The sequence below is a fragment of the Prionailurus viverrinus genome, chromosome D1, assembly GCF_022837055.1.
Source record: "Prionailurus viverrinus isolate Anna chromosome D1, UM_Priviv_1.0, whole genome shotgun sequence".
Lineage (NCBI taxonomy): Eukaryota > Metazoa > Chordata > Mammalia > Carnivora > Felidae > Prionailurus > Prionailurus viverrinus.
Genome location: NC_062570.1, coordinates 101,476,249 through 101,488,850, shown reverse-complemented (window position 1 = coordinate 101,488,850; position 12,602 = coordinate 101,476,249). Strand labels below are relative to the sequence as shown.

General features: G+C 38.4%; 1 protein-coding gene across 1 annotated transcript; it reads left to right on the top strand.

Annotated features, from left to right (window-relative positions):
- The first annotated feature begins 735 nt into the window (after positions 1-735).
- LOC125146774 (olfactory receptor 5F1-like) lies at positions 736-1,576 on the top strand. The gene is given in 2 exon segments (XM_047823564.1): positions 736-1,539; positions 1,541-1,576. Coding segments are annotated over 2 exon segments (840 nt in total).
- Positions 1,577-12,602: the final 11,026 nt, after the last annotated feature.

Below are 12,602 nucleotides of genomic sequence, written 5' to 3'. Positions count from 1 at the left end.
GCGCCTGGGTGGCGCAGTCGGTTAAGCGTCCGACTTCAGCCAGGTCACGATCTCGCGGTCCGTGAGTTCGAGCCCCGCGTCGGGCTCTGGGCTGATGGCTCAGAGCCTGGAGCCTGCTTCCGATTCTGTGTCTCCCTCTCTCTCTGCCCCTCCCCCGTTCATGCTCTGTCTCTCTCTGTCCCAAAATAAATAAACATTGAAAAAAAAAATTTAAAAAAAAAGAAATGGTCGTGATTGTTGCTGTTTGACGTACACAAGAGTGATTTTTGGGAGGCCATGCACAAATTAGGCGTTGAGGAATGGTCTTCAGGAGAAATTCAGAATAGTCTGGAGGAGAAAAAAAAAACTGAGTTAAACTCATATACCTGTTCAGAGAATGAGAGAGACATCAGCAAGGACACTTGTATCCTTTGGATTTGGGCACGGACTGTAGACAGACAATAGTACAACATGTATTGCTTTTGCAGAAATTGAGTGACATGTCTGTGGCCTTGCACTAGTGAGTCGAGAGGCCCACAGCCCAGATTCAGTACAGACAGTTGCTGATTAAGTTCAAAGGCTTCTCTGTCCCCCTGTTTCTTCTTCCTGGATCACTCTATTTACTGTGCTATACTATCCCAGGTTGCTTTTTCGTTTCCAATGCACGAATAACCCCATTCATATTTCTATTTCCCATAAACAGTATTGGCAATATCGACACCTAATGCAAGTTTCAGCAAAGTGTATTTGTAACACATGAGCGGCGAGAACGACACTTCGCTGGAGGGGTTCATCCTGTTGGGATTAGCAGACACCATGGAGCTACAGATCATCCTCTTTTTGCTTTTCTTTGGGATTTACGCCCTTACAGTTTTGGGGAATGTTGGGATGATCCTCTTAATCGGCACTGATTCCCGACTTCACACACCCATGTATTTCTTCCTGGCTAACCTGTCCTTTGTGGATGTTTGTTATTCCTCCGCCATCACCCCAAAGATGCTGGCAGACTTACTGTCAGAGACGAAAACCATCTCCTTCGCAGGCTGCTTCCTGCAATTGTACTTCTTTATCGCCTTGGCCACAACCGAAGCCATCCTCTTTGGCTTAATGGCCTATGACCGTTACGTGGCCATATGCAACCCCCTCCTTTACTCCTTGATCATGTCCAGGACAGTCTGCCTCAAAATGGCAGCAGGGGCTTTCACGGCAGGATTGTTGAACTCCATGGTTAACACGAGTTATGTAGGCAGCTTGCCATTCTGTGGTTCCAATGTCATTCACCACTTCTTCTGTGACAGCCCTCCACTCTTTAGACTCTCCTGTGCTGACACACACGTGAATGAAAGTATCTTTTCCGCATTTGCTGGTGCGAATCTTGCCGGGACTCTGCTGATCATCCTCACCTCCTACTCCTACATTCTCTTCTCTGTCTTCCACATGCATTCAGGGCAGGGGAGGCACAAAGCCGTCTCCACGTGTGCCTCTCACTTGACAGCGATAACTCTGTTCTATGCCACCGCCATCTATACCTATCTGAGACCTAGTTCCAGCTACTCCTTGGGTCAGGACAAAGTGGCTTCTGTGTTCTACACAGTAGTGATCCCCATGTTAAATCCTCTGATCTATAGCCTCAGGAATGAGGAAGTAAAGAAGGCTTTATGGAATTTCACTACCAGGAGGAGGATCCCTCCATTTGTCTGATATGCTTTGTAAATTTTTTGAACTAATTTTTCTGCGGGTTGATTGAAGTCTACACTTTTCATGAAGATATTTCTAAGTAATTGCTTTCTGTTAATACTGAAATACATGTCCCCAAATTGGTATAATGTAAATAGTCCATCTTCTCTCTGGACTCAGGACTTTGATCTAATTATTCTCTAATTTTGCTGGGTCCTCAAATATAGGTCTTATTTCTGATAAAATCTTTGTTACAGAAGAAAGAGATTCAGTATTTAGAGTCAAAAGTTACCAAAGTTACAATATCACATGAAATTAGCCACATACAATATTTGTAATTGTTCTCTTGTTTTTTTCCTATGCATTTTTATTCCACCATTTGTGATTTTTAAGATATCTTTTATATCACTTGTTTAAGATGCTTTAAATTTTAAGTAGATTTTCATTGTAATTTATTGGATTATCTTCCAGTAAGATGTTTAAATCAAATTTCAAGGCTACAATTTTAATTGCAGTATAAACTCTCCACCTCTTTGTGTTCTGTAGCCATCTCCGTGTGCACATATGCATTCACAAATAAAATAAAGTGAGCTTGAGCAACAGCACACTATCAGAAAAGTGCCATGTCATTAGACTGCACCAATTACAGCTCTCATATTCCATTCTCTTGTCTTCCAAATTTCTAACCATCCTCTCCTTTTCTGTCTCTTGGACTGCCACATACCAGAAAGTCACACACACACGTGCACGTGTTGCAGAGTGTAACCAGTGCATCGTTCCAAAGGAGGTGGATCAGTTGTTCAGCACGTGAATCTCACATATACTCTTTATGATATGCTCATGAATTTCCTGCTTCTAGGTATTTAGAGGTATCTATCATTTGTTCAGTAAAAATCAATGGCAATTACTCTTAGAGCTAAGCTTTGCTGATATGGAGGTAAACGGGGAGTTGGCTTAGTAGAACTCAGCGGAGACTGAGTGGGGGCTAGCATTTTCTAAAGAATCAACCACACTTAGAGTTTTGGGGGAGAAATTGCCCATGGGCCTTGCTCTTGCAGCTGACTTTGCTCCTAATACAAGCGATGTCCGTGTCATCTGAGATACATCTTCATACATTGTGTCCTGTCACAAAGAAGTCATCCAGCTGGTACATTTAACGTCTCCAGTGGTGTCTGTAGATTACCCCACCCAGACAGGTGTTCATGAAGTGATTGGTGCTGTGTATGCACCTGTGGGTTGTATCCTCACTCCCCTGGTCCCACGATGGTTACCTGGCCTAGATCCCTTACAGCAAAATGATGGTTTGTTCTCTGAGATAGTTTATTCTTTCACTGAGTGCCTTGCCTACCGGCCCATTGGTTGTATCCTTTTTCCTTTCTTTGTCCCTACTATTCAGCGGAATCATATATGGGACCATGATATTTCACAGCGAAATTGTAATGTGTCCTGTCCATTAAAAGTTTTATTTCCTAGTAAAATTTAGCAAAAATGTTTGGGAGATGAGTCCAGTTATTCTGAGATTTGGGTTTGAGATGTATCTTATTTGAGGCCATGTTCTCTGCACCCTAATCAACCTTCCTACATTTACTTAATCTTGTTTACAGGGACTACAAATACTTCCAACTTTGGGAGTGATTATCATCTAATTATCTTGTGCACTTTTTTAATTCCTTAAATGTGTATTTCCTATATAAATTTTGATTCTTTCTTTAACCTATGAACTTGTAAAAAACATTTTTTAAATTATCATAATTTCTTGTTTAATATACAATTCACTTATGTGAAAAATGTCCCAGAAATTATTTATCTTCTTTAACTCAAAATAAATTTTATCTGTGAAGCCATTTATGTTTCTAATTATTATATTGAGTGAACAAACAAGTTGGAAATAATGAAAGAATCAATATTCAAGAATCACAGAGCTCCAAATAAACAACAAAAATATTAATATTGAAATTCCGAATTTAGGGAGAAATAAATTGATATTATACATTAAAATAATTTTGGGGGGCGCCTGGGTGGCGCAGTCGGTTGAGCGTCCGGCTTCAGCCAGGTCACGATCTTGCGGTCCGTGAGTTCGAGCCCTGCGTCAGGCTCTGGACTGATGGCTCAGAGCCTGGAGCCTGTTTCCAATTCTGTGTCTCCCTCTCTCTCTGCCCCTCCCCCATTCATGCTCTGTCTCTCTCTGTCCCAAAAATAAATAAACGTTAAAAAAAAATTTAAAATAATTTTGGATTTAGTTTGTTAAGTGGAAGTTTAACAACGGAAACATGTAATTTCCATTGGTCTATTAAAAATGGCAGGTATACCTTTATCAACAATAATTAAGTAAAGGCTAGGTGCTGAGAGTACATGAAGTTATCATCACTCTTAATTTCACACTGCTCAAATGAAAGAAAAGATAGTATGTTAACTCATAATAAGCATCTTTCAAAGAATATAGACAAGCAAAATTTTGTCAAGAAGATGATACCCAAGTGGTTGGCTGTATGGGAAAAAAAGGAGATACACATTAGTTGAGTTGATGTGAAAATGTGTAATCTGTAGAAAAGGAATGTACAAAGAACTGTATGGAATGAAAATATAGCTTTATTAAAATATATAGCTTTATAGAAAGAATCTTAAATAGCTCTATGGAAAAATATGTAACACACGTTAAATAGGATGGGTGGCAACACAAAGCAGAAATTGCATTGTTGCTAAACTTAGATATAATTTACTACTTTGGCTGGGAAATTGGTGCATATTGTCTTTAAGGTTCTCTTTAAATTTTGTGATTTGAATATTAACGCGAAAACATTGCATGCGTTCCTGTACCATTCCAAAGTATCAGAAGAATTTTTGGTATATTCTCAGCCACTTAATCAAAATTTTTACCCTCAGATCTGCTACTAAAAAGGAAGTTGCTGAATATTGGCTAAGTAATTTTGAGGTTTTGAAAACGGGAGATCAACCAGATGAATACCTATGTCAAAAACCGAGTTCCTGAATTGTGCTCTGAACCCTCAACCTCCTGACATCTTATGATCATTTTAACCATGTGTTGTAACCAAATAAAATCAATAAAATATAATGTATTTGTTAAGTTTGTGTTGAAGGTGTGTCAGATTCACTTATACACTGATGAGAGAAACAGAAAGATGAAAAGAAGGTACAGACTTAGAAAGGGTATGGAAACAGAAGTTTTATTTAGCTGGGAAAAAATAAGCAGTGTTAAAACCATGTGAAATAAAGGTTGAGGTTTGATCTTCCAAGTCATAAAATTATCATGCCCAAATTGTGCGTTACAGAAGTGAACTGTGTTAGAATGACCTGAAATGCTAGATTCGGTGAAAGTGGTCAACGGGAACCACACATTTAAGGAGCACATGCTAATGATATTATCTATGGCTGATTGCAGGGACATAGTTTTATTCTCCAATGGCCGGGGTCAATACAGATGACAAAAAGAGTTAAGACTGTGGCAACAGAGATCAGAAGCAGAGTGACAAGAAACAAGTTTTATCTTTAAATGGCTACTGCCAGTAACTTTTTTTCTAAAATGTAAACAAAATTGCAAAATATACTGTTTTCTTATTTCTTAATTTTTTTTAAAATTTTTCCCCTTTAAAAATTGCATGTGTTTTAAATTATCCCATGAGGATTGGCTGATAACCTCATATGAGACCCATATGAAGTCGATATCTACTATTGATCTGTTTAGGTGAACAGATCGTGACAGATTTGAAGTGAAAAAAATCCCTAATTCCTACCGTGATTCTTCAATGGAAAAAAAATTAATATTTCACCACTTAAAAAGCAATGTTTTAAACCGTCACCAAATAAACGAATAGAAAATCTTATATCCCAATAATACAAATATTGAGACACTTTTAGGGATGATTACTGAGTTGTCCATGGCTTCAAAGCTATAAGGATCTATGTGATAATGAATGATATTAGTAAGGAATCAGGGGTGTCTGGGTGGCCCAGTCAGTTAAGCATCCAGCTCTTGATTGCAGCTCAGGCCATGATCTAATGGTTTGTGAATGTGATCCCTGTGTTGGGCTTTGTGGTGAGTGTGGAGCCTGTTTGGGATTTTCTCTCTCCATCTCTCTCTGTAATAAATAAACATTTAAAACTGTTTATTAAACACAAAAAAAAGTCCTTCCCCCCCCCACTTGAGCTCTCTCTCTCTCTCTCTGTCTCAAAATAAACAAACACTTTAAAAAAATAAGTAATCAGGATATGTTTTAATGAAAAAAAATGAGAAATGGAAGAAATGTGAAGGACTTCTGTAATGGGAGGACCTCTATGAATCTGTCTTCAATAAATCAAGGTAAATACTTTGAAATGATTAAATCAACTTTTTTCAGAGCTCAGGATATCAACCAAAGGTTTGATACAATGCGAAGAGCATTTACCCAATAAGAATTGATGAATTTTGGTAAGAAAAACAGAATTTATGGTGTTGTAACTTGACCTAATCCCATCACAGTTCCCACAGCTATGCAGTAGCCATGAAAACCAGCAGCTTGACAACAATGTCAACAGTTGTGTAGACACTGTATTGTGTAGACTGAATTTGGACTCCTAAGGATGTCCCAACCTCAGATCAATCAATACATCCTATGAAGCATAAGGAAATACAGGCTTTTATATTGCATTATAATTAGGTGAAAAGACATTACTAACAACGAAAAATCCCATCTATGTGGATATTAGAAAGTTATCAAAATAATGAACCCCCAATGACAAATTAAACTGTAAATACTGGATCATGCAACCTAAAAAATAAATAGATAAGAGAAATAAATAAACAAATATATAAATAAATATTAAAAGTGATCTAATGGCTGCAAAAGTCTTCATTCCTCTCCCGAAACCATTATTCCACTGTATAACTAACTTGGATTTAAATTTTAGTCCCTGCAAACAATTGGAGAGAACACTATCTATGGTTAGTGACTTGGGAAGGTTAAATGATACAGGTGTGAAATGCTGAGTCCCTAAAAAGCCCCAGAGGGTTATATGCAGCTGGCTCCATACTTGGAGCTGGAGGTGTACCAGTGAGCAACACTAATGTCCTGAATCAAGGAGCTACCGATAAGAAGAGAAGGTCAAATTATGGAATAAAAATTAAAGCATAACATCATAAGGGGTGAGCTAGAAGTTTATGGAGGAGGGATGTGAGAGCCTTACAGTAGAAATAGTTAGCTTCACCTGCAGGAATAATGGGTCACTTGTCATGGGATGTGAAACACCAGCTCAGTTCAACAGAGAAACCAATATATGCAGAACAATCTATAGAGTACAAAGTTTTCTGTGCCTCCTGTAGTATATAGCACAACACCTTATATAGTTAGATGCTTGTTGAATGCCTTAATAGAGAAAAGATGAATGCATTAATTAATTAATTATTTTGCAGAATTTACCAGAAAGATTTACAGCCGCAATAAAAATTCACTCTACCTTCCTCTCCTAATAGTGTAAAAGCCCTCATAATGTCATTTTCCCATCTTCAACTTCACAATGCAGAAAACTTGAAATTCAGTGTACTCTATCTTCTTGTCCAAATTCTTTTTTGTTCCTTATGTAAGTGTGTGTAACTACAAAAACCCCAGATGATGATGCATGAGCTCTAGACAGTTTCAAAATTGCATTGTTTGAGGCTAAGAAATGGTGTTTTAATACTTTCAAATTTGGTATCCTCCGCTTTCAGACATACATACAGAGCAAATTTAACACTGTGAATGTCCTAGCAGGGGAATTGTTCTATTCTCCAAAGATGGACAGAATGGGGAGAAAGGTAAAGAGGGGTATCCAGGAGGCTCCTGTTCCTCGGACCATACTCCACAGGGAGAGAATCTTCAAGGCAGCGCTGATCCAACCAGAGACAGCCTTAGTTAGTTTCTTAGTTACCACCCGGTAAACAGATTATTGAGTTTAAAAACGCAACATCACAGAGAGAAGATGCCCCTGCAATGAATAAGGGGCTCTTTTTCAACCAAAGGCGCACTGATCAATATAAGTAAAGTACAAGTTTCACAGAAAAATAAGAATGGCTGGAATCTGTGCCTTGAGTAATTCAAAACCAAAATTTATATTACATAAGACCACAGTCTTTATAAAAGAGTGACCCACAGTGCTTTCTCCATAATATAAAAAGGTAAGCAGTAATTATTTTCCCTGCTTATTTTATTGTACTGTATTTGTGTAATTTAAGATTCAAAAGTCATTGGGGCGCCTGGGTGGCTCGGTTGGTTAAGTGTCCGACTTTGGCTCAGGTCACTAACGGTTGGTGGGTTCAAGCCCTGCATCGGGCTCTGTGCAGACAGCTCTGAGCCAGGAGCCTGATTCAGATTTTGTGTCTCTTTCCCTCTTTGTCTTGCCCTACTCATGCTCTGTCTCTTTCTCTTTCTCAAAAATAAATAAACATTAAAAAAATTTTAAATAAAAAGAATCAAAAGTCATAAAGCAAAACACTTTCTTCTAATCAGATCCCTTTATGAGATAAATCTTCTGAATTTGAAATACAATGACAAGAAGAAGAGTTCTAATTATGGAATAAAAGTTAAAGCATAGTATCATAAGCGTCAAATTAGTTTATGTAGGAACTATACAATCTATAACTACAAGTAATCAATCCTTCATTTTCATAACAGAAAGTGAGATATAAAATGGACACAAAATCCTCTCACCACTGTAAAGAGTTTTCTATTTCTTAGTTGTATTTATATTATTAGAATATTAAATTCAAAACTGTTTCCTAAAGAATGTTCTATGAATCCCATTGAGGGCTTTTTTTCTTTTTTTGAGTATAGTTGCCATACAAATGTACAATATTGCATTAGTTTCAAGTGTACAACATAGTGATTCAACAACTCTATACCTTATGCTCTGCTCACCACAAGTGTAGCCACCATCTGTCACAAGACAATGCTGCAAAGCCCATTCGTTTTGATTAAGAGAATGGACTCTGGCATTATATGGGTGAATTTGAAGTCTGGTTGCATCCTACCTTCCTGATATTGGGCAAGTTACTTAACCCCTCTATGCCTCTGCCTCTTTAAGCAACATGTGAACAGTAACAGTGCCTATTTCATTTAGAATGCAATAAAATGAGAGGCACCTGGGTGGCTCAGTCAGTTGAGCATCCCACTTTGACTTAGATCTCACCATTGGTAAGTTCGAGCCCCACCTCAGGATCTCTTCTGTCAGCTCAGAGTCTGCTTTGGATCCTCTGTCTCCCTCTCTCTCTGCACCTCCCCCCCAGCATTCTCATGCACTCGCTCGCTCGCTCTCTCGCTCTCTCTCTTGCAAAAATAATCGTTAAAAAATTTATAGAATGCAATAAAATGAAATTACGTGGGGAAAGCCATTAACAGGGTGGTTCGCACATAATAAAAGTTCCAAACTTGTTAACAGTAAATATAGTTTCAAATAATCAGGACTCTCCACTCTGCATAGCTATGCTCATTCCTGCTAAAATAGAAACGTTGGTAAAGGAAGAACTGAACTTCCCATAATAAGATTGCAAAATACCATTACTTGTGTTTTTTTTTAATTTTTTGCTTTATTTATTTTTCAGAAGAGGGAGAGAGAGAGAGCATGAGCTGGAGTGGGTGGGGGCAGTGCAGAGAAAGAGGGAGGCACGGAATTGGAAGCAGGCTCCAGGCTCTGAGCCATCAGCACAGAGTCCGACCAGGGCCTGAACTCACGAACTATAAGATCATGACCTGAGCTGAAGTCGGACACTTAACTGACTGAGCTACCCAGGCGCCCCTACCATTAATTGTTAATAGAGAGAACATATCAGTTTCAGAAAGGAAAATAATCAAAGGAAGTTATCTCTGAGGATGCTTTCATATATTAAATATAATTTGAGTTAGGCTTTCACATTTAATTTTTCTCCTGTATTTACATACACAAGTCTACTTCTCTTATTTGCTTAAAGTACAGAACCCTGGCACAGATGGGGGAAAAAACTAAAAATGAAAGCCCATTAAATTAGAATGTTTTTAAAAAATTTTTCCATAGGTTTTGCTGCTGGTTTAGATCTATACAGCAGGAAGAGTTCACTAATTTCAAACTCAGTTTTTCTGCCAGAACACTACCTTGTACATTGATTCTCTCCCCCATTAGATTAAGAAAAGATTATTTCAGGGCAGGACAGAAGATGAGCAAAGTTCAAAAGAAAGAAAAAAGATGTATGTTAAAATCATGATAATGAATACAATAAGTATGATCATTATCATAAAAATGCTTAATCAAACTATCACTTATTTTAAGTACAGTGATTAAACTATGTTACTTACTCCACAAACAACCCTTCAAACTACATGATATCATTACAGCCTATATTTCCAACCAAGGAAAGTTGAGCTCTGATCCTTTAAATAAAGACATATCACCAGACTATATCAAATTTGAATTGTAGGGCACTCAATATCAAGTTCTGTTTTCAGTGCACTTGAATCTAGTTGATTACAGCTTGCTGAAATCAATGGGAAATCATTTTTGCCATTACCTGTGAGGAAGTATTTAAAAACCGTTCACCCATGTAAGCCCTTGACTAGCTACTGGAATATGAAACTGAATAAGTACACGAGGGCATTTTGTTCCTAGAGTGTTTTATTTATTTTTTTCTTAAAAGTGAAAATAATGCAATGATTCTATGATACCTTAAAATCTGATGAGCTCTCAAATTGGATGTCGCTTCCTTAAGAAATTGTTGGGGCACCTGGGTGCCTCGGTCGGTTAAGCATCCTACTTCGGCTCAGGTCATGATCTCACGGTTCGTGAGATCAAGCCCCGCATCAGGCTCTGTGCTGACAGCTCAGAGCCTGGAGCCTGCTTTGGATTCTGTGTCTCCCTCCCTCTCTGCCCCTCCCCTGCTCATGCTCTGTCTCTCTCTGTCTCAAAAATAAAAACATGGGCACCTGGGTGTCTCAGTTGGCTGAGTGTCCAACTTTGGCTCAGGTCATGATCTCACAGTTCGTGAGATCAAGCCCTGCATCAGGCTCTGGTGCTGACAGCTTGGGGCCTGGAGCCTGCTTCAGATTCTGTGTCTCCCTTTCTCTCCGCCCCACCCCTGCTTGTGCTCTGTCTCTGTCTTTCAAAAATGAATAAACATAATTTTTTTTATTTAAAAAATATAAATAAACAAAAACATTAAAACCATTTTTAAGAAATTGTCTTACACTCTCCTAACACCTCGTACTTCTGTCTACATAGATTGCACATTCCCAGGAATACCTGACTGCTGACTTCTGTAGGCTCTGTACAGACGGACTGAGCTCATGTTATTTACCATTAGTATCCTCAGTATACTTTGTATTGAATACACTCAGGATTTATTCATAATAAACCACACACACACACACACACACACACACACACACACTATATATATGTGTGTGTATATATATATATATATATATATATATATTTGTTCCTGTATATATTTGTTCCTGTATATATCTGTTCCTATATAATGTATGTTCATCAAACATATCTGGGTCACTGAAAATTCAATTCTTTTTCCATTGCAATTTTTTCTGAGGAACTTCTGAAGAAAGAAATATATAGGAAAGATGATATAAAATCATGAAACTTTTGAGAAGATATAAAACGGGGGAGATAACTGCCAAAGTGTGAAAAGAGGAGAAAACAAAGAAAGAGAGATCAGCAAAACAAAGGTAGAGATGATGGCAAGAGAGGATGTGGGGAGCATGCCCTCAGTCCCAGTTTATAGAACATATTATTTGAACCTGAAACGTCCAGGTCCTTGTCCCTCCTCTTGACCGCTCTGAGCCATAAACAGAGAGGAACCAGGAGAGGGCTTTTATCTTCAGGGTATGCTGTGAAAAATTAAAGTCAGAATAGAGGATTCACTGAACTAAGGAGGGAGGCACTGAGGACGTGTGAAAAGTCAGATAGGCCAAGTATAAATTGTAAATTGCTTCAGTCTTGTGGGATCTGTCCGAGGTGGGAGGAGCCGGGTCTTAAAAGAAGAAAGGGGGGTTGTATTGGAGGAAAAGGAAGGCAAATTTGGAGTCTGAGAAACTGAGAAAGAGACTCAAAACTCATGGCAATATGGGTCTCGGAGTCTGTGACCATCTACATAAAAGGTCACAGTTTGGCATTAATGAAGGCTAGCTGAAAATCACAAAAAGTTATGCGGTGTCTCTGGATGCAGGGTGGTGGCAGAGAGAGCAAACTTAGGTGGTCTAAAAATGCTTACTTACTGAAGAAGCGGGGTAGAATCCATCTACAATGCATTTAGTGCTGTGCTTCCCGGTGGTTAGTCAGCTGTAGATATTTAGAAGGCAGCTGACCCTTGGATAACAGTTTGAACCGCATGGGTCCACTCGTTCACTGTATGTGGGGTTTTTTTGCGGTAGATGCTATAAATGTGTTTTCTTTTTCTTCTGATTTTATTTCTCTAGCTTACCTTATTTTTTAAAATATTTATTTATTTTTGAGAGACAGACAGAGAGTATGCACGAGGGGGAGAGGCAGAGTTACAGGATGACATAGACTATGATGCAGGCTCCAGGATCTGAGATGTCAGCACAGAGCCCGACGCAGGGCTTGAACTCACAAACATGAAACCATGGCCTGAGCCAAAGTCAGACGCTCAACCAACTGAGCCACCCAGGCGTCCCTCTCTAGCTTACTTTATTGTATGACTACAGTATATAATACCTATAACATACAAAACATGAGCTAATTGACTGTTTATGTTAGTAACTAAGTTTTGAGGGAGTCAAAAGTTATACCCAGATTTTTGGCTGCCTGGGATGGGCTTGGTGCATTTTTCAAGGGTCAACTGTATATATTCATAATACACAGTATTTATTCAAAGTAAGCTATAATATATATTAAAAATATGTATCGATTGATATGTTTATAATTTATATGAAAAGTATATCGTGTATTAATTATATACTCAGAAACGCATA